This window comes from Apiospora marii (assembly GCF_038362585.1).
Source record: "Apiospora marii strain CBS 49790 chromosome Unknown utg000005l_segment0_segment0, whole genome shotgun sequence".
Classification (NCBI taxonomy): Eukaryota; Fungi; Ascomycota; class Sordariomycetes; order Amphisphaeriales; family Apiosporaceae; genus Apiospora; species Apiospora marii.
This window is the reverse complement of record NW_027117377.1, coordinates 1,397,871-1,418,107: the sequence shown is the minus strand read 5'-3', so window position 1 is coordinate 1,418,107 and position 20,237 is coordinate 1,397,871. Positions and strand designations below refer to the sequence as shown.

The window sequence follows — 20,237 nt, the reverse complement described above, 5'->3', positions numbered from 1 at the left end:
CCTTAACCCAGACCAGACCCACCAAGCTACCGATGCATCGGTTTTGATCTGCCCCGAGAGCGTTACGTCTTGTCTTGTAGTATGCTAGAAGAAGCGGCGTAGGTGGTTGGTTACCAGGCTCAAAAGTCCTGTCCACCATTCGATCCAGTATCCTGTCCAGAAGCACCGCTCGAGATCGTGGCCTACCAACACAAACATATCATACCTGTGCGGACAAATTTGCTCGTGGAAACAGAAGAACATGCATGCGAGCAACAGGCCGGCCCCGACAGGACAGCGCGTCCGGAATCGATCAGGGTACTGTTTGCGTAGGTCGTAATGGACCTCCAGCAGGATCCACTCCACCACGAAACAGGAGGCTTTCAACAGGAGCAGGGCTAGTATTGCAGGACATGCACGCTTCAACATAGAGATGTCTTCAGATATCATCAGTAATATATCGGAAATTGCGGCTCCTCTTGCTGCTCTGTGTAGCGCCGCCAGCAGATAGACCATGAACAGGAGAGAAGCCAAGAACCAGGATAGGAACAGACAGAATATACTGTCATAGGGTCGTGGCAACCTCCATTGGTCGCCCCAGTACCTAGCAAGCATTGTTCGTCGTTCGTTCTGAGTAGGAGTGGGAGCCGGCTGGTCTCTCTCGTCTCTCTCGTCGGGATTGTTGGAAGAGACCATCTTGTCTGATGGGCGAATAAGGATGAATAACAGCCGAGTATTTTTGATATGCCTATGCTATGAGTACCTGAGAACGTCTAGAGAAACTTTCAACCTCTTATATGACATCGGGCAACCCATCTCCGTTGCATGATTGCGTTGATGCTCATTTGCTCAGCCCCAAAACTGAGTTGCCAGCAAAGACGGTTGCAGAGAAAGCAAGTTCAGCATAGTCTTCGGAGGCGCCAAAGTCATTCTCGTAAGAAAAAAAAGTCCGAGTATTTCCACTATCCGTAGAAAACATCAATATTAAGCGAATAATGCGTATATGTTCCATCAAATGTGCAGTGCCTGAAGGTGTTTCTCAGGACATCTGGAATCTGATTGTGGGGCCGACTTTCGTACCCGTCCCATGGCGGAAAGGGGGGAATGCTTTGAAAGCACTTCCACGTTCCCAAGATTGCTAGAACGAACTCCGCATGTTGTTCGTATCACTAGCCAACCCGGCCACTTCGGCTTGCATAGAATGCATTGGTATGCGACTGGTTGGAGATGTCGCAATTGATGCTTTAGATTGCTACGCGATCCAGCCTATCGCAGCAACACGTCATGCTTGATTTGTAAGAACTCTCCCGCTGCCCCTCCCTTGCAAATGCCGGGGGTCACGATATAAGTAGATAAAACTTGTTCGTTGTGATTGCACTTGAAATAATAGAGAAGATATCCCAATAAACCTTTATCCTCGACACCATCCCCGTCACTGGTTTAAACCAAACTTGACTTGTAACCATCAACCCAGAATGGCCTCCAAATTCTACGCCATCGTCATCGGCGCCGGCACAGGCACAGGTACGCCGCATCCCCCACCCCCGCGTCCCCATCACCCATCCCACTCCGAATCTCCACACACCACTACACGTACCTATGTACTTACATACTAACCCGGCACAACCCCAACCCCAGGCACCGCCGCCGCCCGCCGCTTCGCCCAAGCCTACCCCGTCGTCCTCATGGCCCGCAGCCGGGCCTCGTACCAGGACGCCGTGGACGGCATCAACGCGTCGGGCGGGACCGCCGTGGGCGTCGACGCCGACGCCGCGGACCCGGCTTCCCTAAAGGCGGCCTTTGCCCGCGTCCGCGACGAGCTGCTGCCGGGCCACCGGCTCGCCGCCGCCGTCTACAACGTCGGCGCCAACTTCAAGCGGGCGCCGTTCCTCGAGGCCAAGGTGGAGGACTTTGATTCGAGCGTGGCGGGGAATGCGTGAGGCATCCTCCCCCCCTTCCCCCTTTTTCCCAGGAGGGAGAGTCGATTGATTGACTGACCAATTAACTGGCGAATAGCCGAGGCCTCTTCCTCTTCGCCCAGCAAACCATCCCCCTCCTACTCGAGAGCGCCAACGCCGCCTCGCCCCCGCACCCACCCACGCTCCTCATCACAGGCGCCACGGCCTCGATGCGCGGGGCGGCCAACTGCGCCGGCTTCGCGGCCGGCATGACGGCGCGGCGGGCGCTCGGGCAGTCGCTCGCGCGCGAGTTTGGGCCCCGCGGCGTCCACGTCGCCCACGCCGTCATCGACGGCGTCATCGACATCCCCCGGACCAAGGGGTACAACGTCAACGAGGGGGTCGAGGGCGGGAAGCTGGATCCCGATGCGGTGAGTGGTGACCCAGTCTTTTTCTCGAGGATTTGTTTGGTGTTGGCTGGGTGCCGGTTGACTGACCTTTGTTTCCGGAATGCAGATCGCCGAGAGCTACTGGCATCTTCATACGCAGCCTCGCTCGGCGTTTACCCAGGAGTTGGATCTGAGACCCTATGTCGAGAAGTTCTGAGGGACGGGATTCGTGGGAGAAGCAGGCAGTCGCTAATGATGTTCGAAGAGGTCTATGCACCACTGTGGAATTTGCGTAACGGATATGCCACAGTGAAATAATGACACGAGTTCAAACCAAGGGCAATATGCAATGCAAATGATAACAGTGCTGCCGATGGAAACAAGCTACCTAAGATACTTACATACACTTCATCCCTACCAACATGTAATCCGAACCGGCAGAGCCACTCAAGACCTACATGACACGAATATGTATCCCTGACCCGCACACGACCTACTCGTCATAGAGCACCTTCATCGTCGTCGGGAACGGCGAATACATACTCTGCAACTCATCCATGTACATCTTCCCCAACCCCTCGTTCCCGGGCGGCACCACCATCTTCAACTGACCCTGCGCCCCCGGCGCCCGACGCAGATTCCTCAGCCGCCCCGCGGCCCGCAGCAGCACAGCCTGCGAGACGCGGCTCATGGGCTCGCCGAGGCAAGTGTGGGCGCCGTGCCCGTAGAACCGGTACCCGTTCTCGAGGTCGCGGTCGAGGCGCACGGTGTTGGGGTCCGGGTACCGCGACGGGTCCCGGGCCAGCGCGTCGAAGCTGACCAGCACCGTCGCCCCCGCCGCGAGCCGCGTCGGCGGCGGCTGCCGCACCCCGACCCCGCCCAGCCCTTCCTGGATCGTCGTGTCGGCGTGCGCGTGCCGCAGGACCGAGTTGGAGCCGTTGAGGCGCACGCCTTCGAGGGCATAGCGGATGAGGAGCTCGTCGGATTCGGGGGTGTCCTGCCGGGCGATCTGATGGTGGGAAAAGGGGGTCATAGGTTAGTGAACAAAGTCTTGCACAGCGTGTTCTAGGAAATCAGATTGAGTGAGGCAGCTTACCTCCTGGATCTTCGGCCAATGCTCAGCGCCCTCACCGAGGTAGTAATCCAGCGCCTGCGCAAAAATGCTGCTATTAAGCGTAACCATCGGCGCCGCCGCCGTCAAAACATGCGCATAAACCGCCTCGCGCGCATTCCCACCGCAGCGCTCAAACAACTTGCGCAGCACGCGTACCCCATACTCCTTCATGTCGACCTCATCCTGCCCGTTCACCTGGGCGACCAGGTCGCCCAACAGCTTGCTCTCCCCCGCCGCGCGCACCTCGGCCTCCATGATGCGGCCCATGGCCTCGCTGATGGGCTTGGCCGCCGCGTAGAGCGCCATCTGCCGCGCCGGGTCCGCCGCCGCGGAAAAGACGACGGTGAACATGAGCGTCAGCACGTCGCGCAGCTCGTGCTCGCTGAAGACGCCGTGCGGCCGCTTCGCGGTCTTGAGGGGAGCGACCAGAACTGCGCGGCGAAGTGGACGTTGGCCAGCGTGCCGATGTCGCGGACGATGTCGACCTGCCGCGTCTTCACACCCTGGCTCTTACTACTAATACCAGAGGAGGGCCCGACGGGCGACGACCAGCGCGCCAGCAGTTCTTGGATTGTCTTGGCGTAGAACCGCCGCACGCCGCCCTCCCATTTCTGGGGATACATGCAGTGACCCAGATTGGCCCGCTGGCCCGCGAAGAAGTCCCCGTCGCCCGCGAGGCAGGCCTTGGCCCCGTCCGCGCCGCCCAGGACGACGAAGCCGGGCCTCCAGGGCTCGACGCGCAGGGCCCGGTTGGCGAGCGCGTGGTCGACGCCCTGGAAGGTCTTGACGACGACGATGGGGGGTTGCCGCGCCGGGCGGGCAAAGGAGTAGTCGCCGACGCGGCCGAGCGCCGTGAGGATCTTGGCGTTCTCCGAGGGGATGGTCATGGGGTAGTGGGCGTAGACGCTGTTGTAGGCGAAGTGGCGCGGGAAGGCGCGGAGGAAGAGCTTGTAGAAGACGATGCCCTCCTCGAAGGAGGGGTCGGCCTCGACCTCCTTCATGCCCCAGTTGGTCAGGTTGCCCGCGTGGTAGTTGAGGGTGTAGTGGCGGTCGCCGCGCACCAGCGTGATGGCGTCGGACAGGATGGTGCGGCTGATGGTGTACCCCGGGCACAGCCCGGAGCCCGGCTTCATCACCGGCTTGCTCTCCTCGACCACGACGCCCGGGTACAGCTCCACGTAGTCCGGGTGCTCGTAGAGGGACTTGAGGTGGTTGGCCACGACGGGGTCCGAGTTGACCTCCTCGAACGTCGCGTGCGGCTTGAGGCCGAAGAAGGTCCGAAACTCGTTGAGGGATGCGGCGTGCCATTTGCGGGACCGATTCATGACGAGGACCTCGACGGCTCGCAGGATGGGCGGGACGTTGTTCGCACCAAACGCCCCGGCCAGATCCTCGATGCTTTCCGTCAGGATCTTGACGAGGTCGTCGTCGTTGAACGTGCCGTTTGCTTGCCTCTGCAGGTTCTCAAAGGTCCGCATCTGGGGGTCTTTGGGGATAACCGATTCCCAACGTGACAGCGTAGCGAGGAGCTCTATTTCCGTGGCTTTGTCGTAGTCCTTACCAAGGAGCTTCTCGTACAGGTTCTGGGTCCATCTCTCGTCCCGCTGCGATATGGCCGAGTGCCAAACGTAGATGAGGTTGAACTCGAAACTGCACTGGTTGCCCGTCGCCATCGACTTGCCCCGGTCACCAACGTCGGCACGCGGATCGATCCACCAGTTCGAGTCGGTCCTGTTCAGGTTGAGGATGGTGCGCACGTAGTCTCTCAGGACGATGTTGAAGTAGAGACCACATGTCACGAGGCGGGCTGTCTGGAACAGGTCGTTATCCCGCTTCGAGTGCGCAGCCTTTTTCTTGTCATCCTGGAGCGAATCGGCCGGGGCACTGAAGCGGCCGTTCTCGTTGATCAAAGCCAAGTTCGTGGCCACATAGTTATGGAACCTGTTGAACATGATGAGAAGACAACTGACACCGGGAGGAAAACCGAGGATCCGCTTATCTGAAAACGAATCGGGCTTGATGAAACCATTCTTGAAGGTACGCATCTGGTTCTGTTCCTCCTGGTTTACGCCGTACAGCGGCGACAGATCCAGGTAGGAGGAGGTCTGAGAGATCGAGGGATCTTCCCTGCTAGTGTGGAAGCAGTCATGGATAATCAAGGTCGCGAGGTAGAACAGCATGCTGGAGATGCTGTTCGGATGGGGCTTGAACCCGCCATTCTCGCGGCTCATGATGGTGTCAAATATCAGGCCCGGGTCTGGCTGAGATGCCGGGCGAATCATCTTGGGCTGGACAGACCGGGCGTACGGCGTCCCTGCCTTGCCCAGATCTGGAAGATGGATATTGTTGTACCTAGAAGGCGTCAACAATACACTTACGCAACCGTGCCAAGACGTCATCAACGCTTATACTTACGAACCGTCAGCTTGGCGGTAGTTGTAAAGGTCGCCAAGTCCGCACGCGGGCGGATGGTCGAGGCTGTTCCATATTTCCAGGGTGAAAGCATTGGAGAGCTTTGCCCTGTTGGGGGACTCGGGCGGGAGCTTGGATGCCAAGGTGATGAGATGCTCTGTAAACATGGTGCGGTCATCGATCAGTTTGTTGCCAGAGATGCCCTTCTCCAAGAGCTCGATTAGCGTGTTCACATCTGATATGTTCAGCGATGCCAGGTCCTCGAGAATGTTGCTATGCGATTCCTTTTCGATGTAGGTCCCATCGCCTGTCTGGGTCGGCAGCGGACGAGCCGCTGATTGCAGCAGATGGCCGAACTTCTGAAGGGAGTCCAAGATGCCATGATTGTGACTGGCCATTGTAGCTATCGATTGGGAGAGAACAGCACCACGCAGAGAGGAACACAGGAAGTAGTTTCACCAGATAACGCAGCACTTGGGTTTGTGGGGATATAGAATTGAGGGTGTGAAAGGTGTTGCAGTGTTTTAGTAAAAGGCTGCTACGTTTGCTGATTTAAACCCAGCACAGTCGAGTTCATGCATATATGAAGTGAAAGAGTAAACCGATTTCCAGGGATGAAGTGAGTGATCAGCCCGAACTGTTTCTGATAAACAAACCTGTTTGTTTCCTGTTGGCTGGGCGGCACGGTAAGGCTCTCGAGGGGGCTTGACTTCTAGCCTCCATTGAAGTCACACCTTGATGGCGGCGCAGCTGACGCTCCTTGAGCCCCAAAGTTCCAGCTTCCTGTTAGGGGACATGATCATGTTCATCACTGCAAGGCGTTCAGGAACCTTACGATAGAGATCATGCTGGTGGCGTGGCATGCCTTCCGATTTGCCCCCTTCGGTGTCCGCTATAAGACAATACCTAGCAGAAGGGCTCGACTGAGCACTCACTAGGCCGAACATATCTTGGTCGACTAATTGCGGGAGGAATGTGATGGGCATGGCCCGCTCCATGTCCCAAAGCAACGCGGCTCGTATCACGACCCGCCCGTCGGTGTTGTACACCCAATCAGAGAGGCGAGGTAGTCTTTAGAGAAAGCAATTAGAGGCCCAAGCTGAGACACACGGCTGAAAAAGGATCGCTATAGTTGGACATGATCGGACTTGGTGTGCTTGTTTCGATGACAGCCTGATCAGCTGACAAGTAGGAAGCGCTTAAAGAAGAGATGGTTGCGAACCGGATTAGGGGTGTGCTTGTTGCGCAGCATCACGATGGGAACATTGAGAGGGTGTCCCAAATCTAAATCGAGGTGGTGTGACTGTGCCAGCCTAGGACGTAACGTGAAAGACGTGACCATATGCACATGTATGTAGTCCAGGCAGTACCAGCGCTAGACTAGCGACATAACGCGTCGTATGTAGGTATGTAGATACTTCCGATAGCGAGATCATTGGCTGATGAAAAGAAAGCTAGGAGGAGACGTATCAGTTTTCGCACGTTTTAGCATCATCACTTTCTGAACCTTTGGTTCAATATGTATGCACGATATACCCAAGGATATAGTGGTATTGATAATGGATGGCATAGAGGTCATGTTGTACAAGATGGTCTTCAGTCGCGAGATGGTTTGGTGGGATAAGCCACGATGCACCAACTGGGGTCTAGCCACCCGCATAATCCCTGCAGGCACGTCCGAGCTCAAGCTCTAGCATTTCCTCTTGGGCAGGCGGGACTTGGAGATTGAATGAGATCAATTGATTACATAACGTCATTTTCTCAGTCCAATGATTTTGGCAACTCCACTTGGACTTTTCTCAACAGTTGACGGATCTCCCCTCGGCTTGTGCAATTTCAGAGGCACCAAGCTAGCCAGCTAATACTGGAGTAGATCTTTAATAGCAATCCTTGTCTTGTCTTTTTGATCCTCTCTTGGTGGTTGTCAGTCTGCACCGAGTATTTGGGAAACTCTTCCCATCCTTCCTTCATCCCAAGAAGTCGACAAGGTTCCCTCCCCGCAACCCCGAAAGCTTCAACATGGCAGCCGACCTCTCTGTCAAGCTGACCAATAGGTGTAAGAGCCCCTTCCCAGTCCTTTTAGTTTGGTTTGACAGGCATGATATGCATACATGACCTGCGCATGATACGCATGGACATTGGTGTTCTGGCAGGCAGTTTGCTCACATCACAATAGCACGCAAACAGGCCATCAAGAGACTCCCCGCCTCTCTCGACCTCCCCAACAGCGTCAATGTCGAGGACGTCAAAATCGCCATCGCCAGCAAGGCCGGCATCAGCGACCACAACCGCATTGGCCTCTTCGACCCGACCACCAACAAGACCCTCAAGGACCGCAAGGCCCTGCTGCGCGACCTGAAGCTCGACGAGCTCCTGGTCAAGGACCTGGGTCCTCAGCTGGGATGGCGTACCGTCTTCCTGATTGAGTACTTCGGGCCGCTGCTCTTCCACCCCATCTTCCTCGGCCTGCGACACTACGTCTACCCCGCCCTGTACCCGTACGTCGAGAACTACGTCCCGATGCCCAACTACAACGGCGGCGCTCTGTCGGTCTCGCAGCAGCTCACCTTTGCCTGCATCATGCTGCACTTCCTAAAGCGCGAGTTCGAGACGGCCTTTGTCCACAAGTTCTCGGCCAGCACCATGCCCGTGGCCAACGTGTTCCGCAACTCTTTCTTCTACTGGGCCGTCGCCGGTCTGCTGGCCGCCTTCGAGGTCTACGCCCCCTTCTCGCCCGCCGCCAAGGCCGAGAACCTGTCCATTGACGCCCTCGGCCTGGCCCTCTACTGCTTCGGCGAGTTCATGAACTTCCGCGTTCACTACTACCTGTCCACCCTGCGAAGCCCCGGCGGAACCGAGAGGCAGATCCCCCGCGGTCTGGGCTTCGAGCTGGTGACCAGCCCCAACTACATGTACGAGATCCTCGCCTGGATTGGAGTCATCCTCATCAGCCGCTCCCCCTCGGTCGCCCTCTTCATCTCGGTCGGCTCCATGTACATGTTCACCTGGGGCAAGGGCAAGGAGCGGGCCTACCGCAAGGAGTTTGGCGACAAGTACAAGAAGAAGCGATTTGTCATGCTCCCCGGCCTTCTGTAAGAGGAATGTTATATGGATTATTGTAGCGGCTTCGCTTGCCGCTAGTCCGCACGATGATTACCAGTGGTGGCCATCACCACGCTAGGTGATTTAGACGGGACGGGTGTTCAAAAGGGTTACCAGGAATGCTAGATAAAAATATCCCGGCCTTCAATCAATGAAAAAATATTTAAACCCATTTACTCGTTGCCTGTACTCCGTGTTCCCCCATCGCTCTGTGTCTCGCAAGCATGTTGTTTTCCTTATGTGGCCGCTGGCGGAGGCGGTCCTGAGCCACTTGCCACGTCACTGACACTGACACTCTCGCGGGACAAGGTTCGGCCCGTCGAAGGAAAGCTCCTCTCGGACACGTCCAGATCCATCTTGTCGAAATCGGCCATCTCCTTGGCCTTCCTGTGCACGCTCGACGTCGAGCCGCCCTCGAGCGTCGTCTCGGAGCGCGCCACGGCCGCCGTGTCGTCGTGCATGCTCGTCGCCATGGCCTCCCTGATGCTGGCCTCGATGGCGTTATCGACGGGGGAAAAGGGGCCGTTGTCGGATCCTCCCGTTTCCTCTCCTCCCGGGCCGGCGGCGTCTTTGCTGGGGCCAGGGGTGGCGACGGCGGCCGCAGGGGCGCCTGGGGGGTTGTCGGTGTCTGCATCCATTGGCCCTGGAGGTTGGTCATCGACCATTTTGTCGCCGCCGCTGCCGCTCTCTTGGACTACGACGTCTTCAACTGTCTTACCCGCTGCTGCTGCTGATGGTGGTGGAGCCACGGCGTCGTCGATATCCATTCCACTCACTGCCCCGGCCAAACCGCCCTCGCCGTCAAGTGCTGGCGGTGGTGCAGCCGCCGTCGCTTTCCCTGCCACTTTTGCCGCGACCGCCGCCCCTTCTTCCTGCCCCCTATCCACACTCGCCCTCCGACTCCTCGTCGTCCCCCCATTCTCGCTCCCCGCATCACTCCCACTCCCGCTCCCACTCCAATAACTCCCACTACTACTATACCCCCCCTCACTCTCCCCATCCCCGTCCCCCTCGCGCGCCAACCGCAACGTCTCCTCCAGCACCAGGAAATCCCGCTCCAAAACCTCGGCCCAGTTCTGCACATTGCCCGTCTCCTTGATGCGCCGGCCGGCGTCGCGCGCCACTTTCGCCAGCTTGTCGTTCTCCTTGCGCAGCGACTCGGTCGCCTTCGCGACGTCGGCCTCCTGCCGCGAGAGCTGCGAGGCGTTGGCGTGCAGCAGGGTGGCGCGCGACTGCAGCTCCGTGTCGAAGAGGTTCGACATGGTGGCCACGAGGGCGTCGCGGGCTTCGGTCATGTGGAGGGTGGTTGTGGTGGAGGGGAGGTGGGCGTGGAGGTGAGGGGGCATGTTGCTGGCGCTGGTGGTATTGGTATTTGTGTTGGCGGAGATGGCGATGCTACCGGCAGGTCTTTTACCGGCGGCTTGGCTACTCTGGTTGGCTATGCCGCTGCTGTTGCTGGGTGGTGCTGCTGGACCAGCATGCGACCGCGGCGTCTGCTGCAGCTGTGAGACGGCGGTGGCGGGCGCACCCGCACCCGCCCGCGAAGCCGCCGGCGACGACGACGTGGCATACGCCGGGAAAGAAGGCGAAGCCAGCCCCGGACTAGGGAAGACGCCGGTCGTGGACGAAGGCGAGGGGATGCTGGTGGTGCCGGCGGCGGTCACGGTCGTCGCCATGGCCTGGGCCATGGACGTGCGCGGCGAGAGGGGCGAGAGAGGGGACGCAGCAGAATAGGAGGAGGAACTCGCCGCCGCACCCGCACTCTCGCCCGACGAGGTGGATTTCGACGGACCGGGCGCCGCCATGGCTGCCGAGGCGGAGGATCTGGTGGTTACGCCCGCCGCCGCAGAGGCCGGGCCCGGTGTCGCTGGTGCTGCTGCGGGGGTGGTGGATGACGGGCCGGCTGCAGCGCTGATGCTAGCCATGGTCGGAGAATTAAAAACTCTGGGTTGCGGCACGAAACCTAGACTGGTGATGGTCTCTGGAAGCAAAATTCACCTTTGTGTAATAGAGAATAATAACCTTCGGCTCGATATGTCTTTCTCCCCTTTACTCAAACGAAATTGTGACGCGTCGATGATCCCTTGAGTTGTTGGAAGTTGGTTCGCTTCCCAACTTGAAAGAGGGGTCAAAATATGAGACCTGACAGGCTGTGTCAGCTGTTACGAAATCACCAGCCAAAGACAACACCACCACCCAGTGCAGCCCATCGTAACCCACGAATATTCAAGACTACTTCATTATGTAATGGTCGTTTATTTTTCACACGAGGGGCACTTGGTAGTTTTCAGATATAAGGCAGTCAATGCATCGCTGTATTTGTGTTCTGTCTGTCGTCCGTTCCCTCACCTATCGCTAAGTCATATATTTGAAACATTACAATACTCGCTTTACATAGTCCAAGTCAGGTCCAAAGAACAACAAGACTTCCAAGAGATTTCAACGCCAGTCCAATGCGACGCCCCCACGCCATGCCATGCGGAGAGAAATTTCAGCGGCGGATAAAACAACAACAACAATAAAGACAGAACGCCAGACGTGGTGGGCACGCCCAGAACCGAGAACCAAAACTCCAGGCATCTCCCGGTGCCATATCGTATGTGTGTAGAAAGCAAGATAAAAAGCATGTTTCCCGCGTATACCGCTTTTGCCGCCCCTCTAGACGGAAACTATACAACCTCTATCTAGCGTAACATAAGCCAAAAGGCTCCCTCCCCATTGGTAGTACATTTTTAGCCATAATTGCCCATGGCTGTCCAGTCTTGCGCGTGAAAATATGATGCCCGAGCCCGCAACTTGCGAGCAATTGCATCAGATAAGAAAAAGCAGGGGGTATCAGATCCGATCTCGTCAATAAGCGCTCTGGACATCCAGAGCTGGTAGGAAGCGAGTCCGCTGTCTACCAAAAAATTGTGCCCACATTCAGCTTAGAATGCAGGCCTACTTCGGCTGCCGTCCCGTCTGTAAGGCCCGGGGCCACTGTCGCCGTTGGGCGATAGCATGGCATTAGCCGCCGCATACGGGCCGCCGTCTTGGCCTGATGTCATCGATGAGATCGAGTTCAGCGATGTTGTAGAGCTGTTCATCGTTCCCGTGCGAGACAGGTGTAGACCGCCCATCGATATCAATGCGTCAGCTCGCTCGAAGACGTTGCCGTTGAAGGCCCTGTCGAAAGAGGCACTTTGGGGTGTCGATGGCACTGTGGCCTGGACGGCCGGGCCCAACGCAGCGCTCTGGGGAGTAACGGGCAGCTGCATCTGAGAAACAGACGAGCTGCTTGATGAGTGATTAGGCGAATAGTAACTATGCCCGTCATGCATATAGCCAGCTTGGCGGAAAAGGTACGCCCATGGAGAAGATACGATGAGCTGTGTCGACTCCTTGATGCTCAGCTGCACCGGCCTCAGTCGGGTTCTGACGTCCATGGACAGCGAGACTTGGTCGATCGACATGCGCAACGTCTGCCCATACTCGGCCCACGCATCGATGAAGCTCTTGCAATAGCTCCAGAACAGCGGATCCGTTCGCACCCCGGGTTCCTTCAGCTTGATGGAAGAAAGACGGTTCTTGAGCAGATCCGTTTGCTGAATGCTGTGACTGCATCTCGAGATCAAAAGCTTCCAATAGTTTTGAACGTGTTCCGGTTGCCGTTGCGCCCTGGCGCTACGGAGGCCAAGGTTGAACTGCGTGTTGAAGTTGGGCAGTGTCCGCATGATCAATTCTGTAGATTTTGAAAGAGACAAGAAGATCTTCTCGAAATGGCGCTCCTCCATCGTGACATCGCCCATGAACCGACCATCAGTGCTCGTGGACACAAAAGATTCGCCAGAACGAGGCGTTGCCGAGGTAATCGTAGCAGTCCGTCCGGATCCGTTGATGTAGGGACCGCCCACGTCTGTCGACACGCGAAGATTGCTTGGGTTGTGTGCGTAGTTGCTGGGTCGCGAACGAGGAATCGCGGCTGGACCAGGGCGGTTCGCTGTCGGTGTCATGGAAGGTGTCATGGAAGGCGTCATGGAAGGCGTCATCGAAGGCTCACGAGAGTGCGGCTTGAGGGTATTGTTAGGCCCCAGTCCGCGCGGCTCGAAGCTCTTGGGGTGGCCCGAGAAACCCATCAATGCTTCGTTAGCAGTAACACGCAGCTCCATAATGCTGTTGAAAAGGCACATCATCATAGTGCGGATATACCTGGGATCCGCATTATCGACAATCATGTCCATGTTGTTAATCAAGAGCGAGCAGACGTGACTGTAGGCGTTGATAAGCGTGAGAACCGCTCTCTGGACGTTTTCGTTCTCTCGGCGGGCATAACCGTCTTGGTTCATCGCATTTTCGTGCTTCGAAATCTCGTGCTCGAGTTCCAAGACGTGGGATTCGGTGTTAAAGAACACAATCTCGAGACTGGAGCGTTTCGGGGTACCGTCATTGGTAAGCCGGGTGAAGAGCTGTATCATCGGATGAATCTGGAAGATCGAGTAAAGGATGCCTTTGGCGGACTCAAGGATCGGGTCAAGCACCTTGGATTCTCGTCGCTGCTCCGGCAATACCGACAAACGACGAACATAGTTGGGTCGCTGCAGCAGCGGTTCGGCCGGGCTGTTGGGGCTGATGACTGATCCCATGTTTGGGTTGAGGTTTCCCTGCATAGACGAGCCGTGGCTCAGGCCTCGGTAATGACTGAAGCGGTTGTTGGCCTGCGTTTCGTCGAGGGTGCCCAACTCGTTGGCCCTTTTAGAGACGAGAGCCATTCGCTTGTGTCGATCGGCAGGGCGCTCCGCCCTGGAGGCTTGCAACAATGTCTCACTGTTTGACCGAAGGCGTTCATTCGGGTTCCCTATGGTCAATGGCATTATGCCAGGCCGGCGCATTGCTGTGTTTTGCTGAGACAGTCCTCTTGCGTGTGACCGTGAGGGAATGGGTGGCGGCCGGGCCATGTTGGGGGACCGCATCTCAGCTTCGATGCCATTAACCTTGATGGGAAAGCGTCCACTGACGACACGCTTCAAGGGGCCCCGTGGCGTTTCGACGTTGTCGCTGGCTTCGTCGCCGCCATTTTCCAGCTCGGCGTTCCTTTCTGCATTCTCGTAGATTTTCTGTCTCAAGAACCGCTTGATGTGTGCAGTCACTGTGACTTCGGTAACTTCGCTCTCTTTCAGAAACCCTTCGTTTGGGGGGCTGCTCGCTTGCACCTGCAAGACCTCCCTCGGGGGGAACGATATATTGTTGCCGTCCAACTTGAGGACTTGCAATGACACCATATCCGCCAAGCAGAGTGGTAGCTCCTCTATGCGGTTCTTCTGCACTGCCAACACCTTCAAGGATGTCAATTTTGCGATATCAGGTGGTAGAACTCGGATCTTGTTTCTACCAAGATCCAGAATCTCCAGCGACTTGAGGTCACATAGCTGCATGCGATATTAGTTACCGTCGGTCGCTAGGAAGGAACTGTGCAGTTGCTTACTGGCAACGGGAACTCTTTGATGTAATTGTTCCGAACATTGAGATACCGGAGAGATGTGCACTCGGAGAACCTCTGAGGGAAAGAGAACAATTTATTGTGGGAAAGTGCTAGTCTGTTGTTCATGCGGCCGGATGACTCTTCTGTCAGCGGGTGTTCTTGACGTGGATAGCAATTAGTCAGAGGCACATGCTCACCTTTCCAATTCGTTCTTGATGATATCTACCACCTCTTCGGGCAACTCTTGAATGTTCTTTCGACTCAGGTCAATCGTGACGCCGGGCTTCAGTTCGTTGCTGACGCCGCTGGCCTCGGCCGCTTGGGACTCGTTGTGTTGCAGAGCATCGTTCATCGCCTCGCGGGCGAGTGATATAACCTGGCCAGCAGACAAAGGCGCCGCCGAGGCGGTCAGCCCCCCCGAACCGTACGAAGTCGAACCATTTGGCGTGTGGTATTGTGGAGGTATCGATGGTGGAGGCGGCATGTTGGACAGAGAATTCTGTAGTCGTCGGACACCTTGGGCGGGATTCGCAGGTAAGCCGCGAGAAGACGAAGAGGAAGGTTGCTGAGGAAGGACAGCAGTTCCCATTCCTCCCATGCCCATCATCGAAGACATCTGTCAAAGGGAGTTGGCGTCGATCGCCAACTCGCGCTGAATTATTTGTCCACTCCCTTTATCGTTATCGCGAATCAGACGAATGATCCGAGGCTTGGAAGGTTCGAAAAAGTAAGGGGATTGCCCTTTTTTCGAGTCAACCGGGTACCTGACACGATAATCGGAAGATCAATTCTCAGTTTCAGGCTGGGGGCTTGGTTGGGCGCTGGGCGAGCCCGCAAGCTGCGTCTCGGGGGATAATGCCGAAGGAGTTGGGGCCAATTGAGTTTGAGAGTCGAGTGGGTTCAGCAAGATGTCGAGATCGTCATGGCAGGAATATGCCGTGGAGATGGTTCCTGGCTTGCAATGCGACCGGATGGCAGCAGGAACAAAGAAGCGGCTGCGAGAGAGGGTAGCTGACGACAATCTTTGAAGAACGAGTAGGTCAGAAAGCCACGAGCCGTCACGGTGTTTCGAGCTGCAAGGTTTAGCGGCCGGAGAGAAACAGGAACGAGAAAAAGAATGTCGAAGTTTCGCTTTCAAGGGACAAATGTTTCTTGGCGACGAGGGCGCAAGAGGGCAGACAGTTGAAACACGGTCGGTCGAGGGTTCTGATAAAGGTTACAACGGGCGGCGACAATGGCGGATCCAGTGCGACACCCTGGGCCGGCTGGATTGGGTTGGGTTGATGGTGGTGCAAGGTTGGGTGGAGAGGGATGGCACCCCAGCCGGCTCTCTCTCTGTTAGGCTTGTGTGTACAAGTACACAATAAAGTGGTCGGGTTGGACCGTTAGGCCTGGGTTGGAGACAGACGGGATGTCGTAGTTTTTGTGACGGGCAGCAGTATTGCAAGTCTTCTACGCACAATCGGCAGGGGAGAGAATGACAAAAAGTGATATAATCGCCGAGTGAATAGATGGACAGACAGGCCAGGGGTATTGGGACCCTCTCGCGTTCTGGCAAAGGGGGGAGTGTGTTTCTTTGTCGCGTAAGACTGACCAAAGAGAAGTGCGATCACACTTGTCCGTTGGTTTGATAGGAAGCGAGATGCTCGCCCTCCGTTTCTCTCTTACCCCCGCCAAAAAAGACACACAAAGGCGGACTTTTTTTTTCCACCCTCGGTCTTCAGATCAACGTTGCAAGTTGTCGCTTGTCGATATCAGTGGCTGGGAACTGACCAGGCTGTGGTCGGTGAACCAAACCTTGTTCGAAGCATCGAGTGCTGATTGATGGATGCCGTGCCCGGGCTGTCTTGGTCGATGCTTGCTGCGATTGTCTTGTCTCGTGTAGTGGTTGACGTCTTGCCGGCTCCTGAATGGCTGGCCGCTGCTAGGCTTTGCTTATTGTTGTTAGTGTTTGTCCCTTTCTTGCGGCCATCGCCTGCCAGACTCGCCATGCCGCCATTCCAGTGGCCGCTACAAAGTTTTTGGTACCTGGCAGGTAAGCCGGCTGATGGCCCATGCCAGGCCCGCTAGCTCTGTCGGGATTAGGGGAAAAGCGGCGACCAGGGGTTCCAGGGCTTCGCTACAGGTGCTACCCCTACTTGCAGCCACTGGACCTACATAGCACCAAAACCAGACAGGTTAAGTGCAAATGCAAGGCACGTTATCCCACGCGACAGAAAATGGGGACGGAACGAGGCCGTCGATGACCTCAGAAACTTCTTGACTTGCATCACGATTGCTGCTCACGTGGCGGCGGTTGAATCTCTTGAAACACCTTCTGCAACCTCCAAGATCTGCAGTGCTGGACCGACCGGACGCAGTGGATGTTATTCCCGTCAAGGGTATGTCGGCCCCTAGCACCATCTCCCATCTGAAGTTGCCCGGCAGCCAGTCATTGCTGAGGGCAACATCACCTCAGGTCCACCAAACAATTGGGCCTAATATCTGAAGCCTCATGGATCTGGTTAACTGTGCGACCATAGCTTCCCTCGACCCGACCCATCTTTGGAATTGTTCATCAATTGATAGGGTTACACACTCCATGCGCCGCTTGGATACATAGGAGGCAGCGGAAAAGGATAAGGAGAGTTTTAACCAGGACCCTCATGACCCTGACTGCCTGACCCATCTTGAGAGCTACTATTCTAGGCCGCTGTCACCCAGGGCTTTTGTGTAGCATCGCCTATCCGTCTGCGCAGAGCTGTTAAGTCTGTCAAGTCTCGGTCACCACCTCCAAAAAAACAGAGCCCTTCGTTTCAATAGCCCTAACAAGAGTCAGAGTCGTTGGAGCCGCAAGTCGAGTCGCGCAACACGACTTGGGGCTTGGCATCCGGTCTTTCTTTCATTCGCAGGATTCGATTTTGTTCGAGAAGGAGGAAAGAAAGATAGGGGTTCACAAAAATAGATATCGACATCGCACCAACTGCCAGATTCGGCCCTTACCCCCGGCCAAGTCTAGATTCATTCTGGCCGTTGCTAGCGAGGTCATCATTTTACAAGTCCCACTAGCGTCCCGTCCATCTCGATATGCAGAGGGTCGTGTCGCAGCGAGAAACAACTTCAATGGGACCTGGGGTACAATGAGCCAATAGGATATCGCACCTGACAACCTCACGATGCCGCCCCTTAAGCGGTCCAATTCCTATGTCATTCGGGACCTGGACTTTACGCTGCGGTCTCAGTTCAACAAAGCCGAATTCAGACCCCAACAACGCGACATTATACAAGCAGCGCTGGACCAGAAGGATGTATTCGTTCAGGCGGCAACTTCCTTCGGGAAGAGTCTGTGCTTCCAGCTCCCCGCCGTGATAGACCAGGGCAGTAAGTTACACACCCGCAAGACTCGTGCGATGCAATATCAAGTATTGCCGACTAACCGAGTGATGCAGTCACCATTGTGATATCGCCGTTGCTCAGTCTGATGATGAATCAGGTTGAGGCCCTGCGAGCTGCCGATATCAACGCCCGCTCGCTCAACAGCAATACCCCTATCCCGGAGAGGGACGAGATTTACAGAGACTTGAAGTCTGGGCATCCACGGATTCGGCTACTCTATGTCACACCCGAACTATGTGCCCAGGACAGGTTTCGCGACCGGCTCAAGGTGGTCCACGAGCAGAAGGAGCTAGCCCGCATTGCTATCGACGAGGCGCATTGCATCTCCGAATGGGGCCACGACTTCCGCAAGGACTTTAAGCTGCTGAAATGGTTTCGGGAGACGTTTGCCGATGTACCCATCATGTGTCTGACAGCTACGGCCAATGTGGCGGTACGTAAGGATGTACTGTCTATACTGGGCCTGAACAAGGAGCCGGATCGGCTCCGGAGCTTCACCATGACGGCGCACCGTCCGAACCTGCACCTTGAGATCAGGTACACGCAAGACCAGGACGACCAGCGGCTCGAAGACTTCACCAAATGGATCCGAAGCGTCTACAAGCGCCGCGAGGCGGACGGCCGTAAACCGGAGCTCGACACGGTAGGCGAGCGCGTGGACAACGTCCCGGGCATCATCTACACCATCTCGCGCGACGAGTGCGAGTCGCTCGCGGCCTCGCTGCGGGCCGAAGGCCTGGGCGCGCAGCCCTTCCACGCAAAACTAACAAAAGACACGAAGGAGAAGACACTCGCGAACTGGGTGTCCAACGTGCCCGGGTGGGACATCATCGTCGCCACAACGGCCTTCGGCATGGGCATCGACAAGATGAACGTGCGATTCGTGTGCCACTGGCGCCTGCCCAAGTCCTTCGAGGGCTACTACCAGGAGGCCGGGCGCGCGGGGCGCGATGGCAGGGCGGCGTACTGCTTCCTGTACTACTCGCGCGAGGACCGCGACCGCGTCTCGGGCATGATCATGCGCGACCGCAACCAGGCGATGGGCGGCGGCGGCGGCACGTCCAACTTCGAGGCCCGCGCCCACAGCCTCCGCGCCCTGGCCGAGTATTGCGAGAGCACCAGCGACTGCCGCCACCGCCTCATCTGCAAGTATTTTGGGGAGACCCAGGTGCCCGAGTGCGACTACGCCTGCGACTTCCACAAGGACGCCACGGACCTCCGGAGGCGGTTCTTCATGGGCCTTGCGAGCGAGGAATTCGTCTCGACGCAGAGGTGCGAGGGGGCTTATGACGTGGACTGGGACGATTAAGCCAGGGAAGGGCGCAGGTATCTTGATGAGTTACACTATCAACTCTATTGCGACATGTACAGAGTGAGCCCGTTGGTAGTTTCACCAATATTAATGAGCTTGGATTGTGAAATGGATGGACGGATAAATGTCTCGGGCTGCACTGGGTGATGTGTTACTGCCGGTGCCGCCACATGCGTCCAACAAGGGAGTTATTGTGTCCTTGGAATACCTCTGGCTATGGATAACGCAAGAATGTGTTTGGTAGCCAGCGCTTGCATAAAAGGCCATGGTACTAATAAAGTCAAATTCCAGAGTTTCGAGCCTATCACACAATTCGCCTTCGTTTGCTAGAAGACCGACCTCGTATGATCCGGGTCTCTTTGTGTGCTTTTGTTGCTATGGCCTATTTTATACAATGTCCCTTGATGGCTGAACTCTTCTTTCCGTACTGTACGTTCTTTATATAATTACCTATCGTTCTGTGCAATAGGAATCAGCCTTATTTTAACCAATCAAATCTGTTGAATTCTAACTCGGTTGTTTTATGCGTCATATTGATAACCTCAAAGTCCCCTCCCGACCCGTACAGCACGGAATCCATTGGTGAAAATCAGCGTCCCAGCTATCAAAAGGGATGGCTTCACGACATTACTATGTCTAGATTTATTAAAAATGACGGCAAAAAACGAATATTCATGGAGATGGTAAGAATCGAACTCACAACCTTTTCCAATCATATTTTGCGAGTTCAATTCGGAAATTGACCACTAATGCGAAGGAAACATCATACCACTAGACCACATCCCCGGAGTTATTCGGATGTGAGATCGCCGCCTTATCGCACACTATACTACTCACAGGTACGGCCCCACACTTGTGTCCCCGCGGTATCTACAGTAGACTACTTCCTTTTAGTTCATGTGCAACAGTGGCAGTACCCTTACACCCATACCCAAAGAGACCGACTACCTAGTGATTGGTGATGGAAGTGGCAGTTTGATGTGTACTTCATTATCTACACCGTCGTTGGTAGTCCTTCATGTGAATGGATGTACAGTTGATTAGTACATCATTGATCTCCCGATCAAACCCATGGCGCCATTCACTACCGGCTATGACGATAACCCCTCAGCGATCTTCTGGTCTGCAAGTGAGGCGGCATTTGTGATTTGAATACTTCCAATATACTGGTCCCTTAGGGTCGAATGGAAGAGTTCGT

At 56.0% G+C, this 20,237-nt stretch overlaps 6 protein-coding genes across 6 annotated transcripts; 3 read left to right on the top strand and 3 right to left on the bottom strand.

Annotated features, from left to right (window-relative positions):
- Positions 1-1,454: 1,454 nt before the first annotated feature.
- On the top strand, positions 1,455-2,483 carry PG985_008334 (short-chain dehydrogenase; the record flags this gene model as incomplete). Its single annotated transcript, XM_066828102.1, has 4 exons — positions 1,455-1,503; positions 1,618-1,915; positions 1,996-2,308; positions 2,394-2,483. The coding sequence occupies 4 exons, from the start codon at positions 1,455-1,457 to the stop codon at positions 2,481-2,483; spliced, it is 750 nt and encodes a 249-aa protein (XP_066683014.1).
- Positions 2,484-2,759: 276 nt separating this feature from the next.
- On the bottom strand, positions 2,760-6,190 carry PG985_008333 (prostaglandin-endoperoxide synthase 1; the record flags this gene model as incomplete). Its single annotated transcript, XM_066828101.1, has 4 exons — positions 2,760-3,275; positions 3,363-3,791; positions 3,830-5,732; positions 5,796-6,190. The coding sequence occupies 4 exons, from the start codon at positions 6,188-6,190 to the stop codon at positions 2,760-2,762; spliced, it is 3,243 nt and encodes a 1,080-aa protein (XP_066683013.1).
- Positions 6,191-7,811: 1,621 nt separating this feature from the next.
- On the top strand, positions 7,812-8,888 carry PG985_008332 (enoyl reductase; the record flags this gene model as incomplete). The annotated part of the gene is made up of 2 exons (XM_066828100.1): positions 7,812-7,848; positions 7,969-8,888. The coding sequence occupies 2 exons, from the start codon at positions 7,812-7,814 to the stop codon at positions 8,886-8,888; spliced, it is 957 nt and encodes a 318-aa protein (XP_066683012.1).
- A 242-nt stretch (positions 8,889-9,130) lies between these two features.
- PG985_008331 (uncharacterized protein) lies at positions 9,131-10,819 on the bottom strand (the record flags this gene model as incomplete). The annotated part of the gene is made up of 1 exon (XM_066828099.1): positions 9,131-10,819. The coding sequence occupies one exon, from the start codon at positions 10,817-10,819 to the stop codon at positions 9,131-9,133; it is 1,689 nt and encodes a 562-aa protein (XP_066683011.1).
- A 1,002-nt stretch (positions 10,820-11,821) lies between these two features.
- On the bottom strand, positions 11,822-14,956 carry PG985_008330 (RAM signaling pathway protein; the record flags this gene model as incomplete). Its single annotated transcript, XM_066828098.1, has 3 exons — positions 11,822-14,299; positions 14,356-14,425; positions 14,550-14,956. 3 exons carry the CDS (start codon positions 14,954-14,956, stop codon positions 11,822-11,824), a joined length of 2,955 nt encoding a protein of 984 aa, XP_066683010.1.
- A 2,551-nt stretch (positions 14,957-17,507) lies between these two features.
- PG985_008329 (uncharacterized protein) lies at positions 17,508-19,036 on the top strand (the record flags this gene model as incomplete). Its single annotated transcript, XM_066828097.1, has 2 exons — positions 17,508-17,712; positions 17,781-19,036. 2 exons carry the CDS (start codon positions 17,508-17,510, stop codon positions 19,034-19,036), a joined length of 1,461 nt encoding a protein of 486 aa, XP_066683009.1.
- Between the last annotated feature and the right edge of the window lie 1,201 nt (positions 19,037-20,237).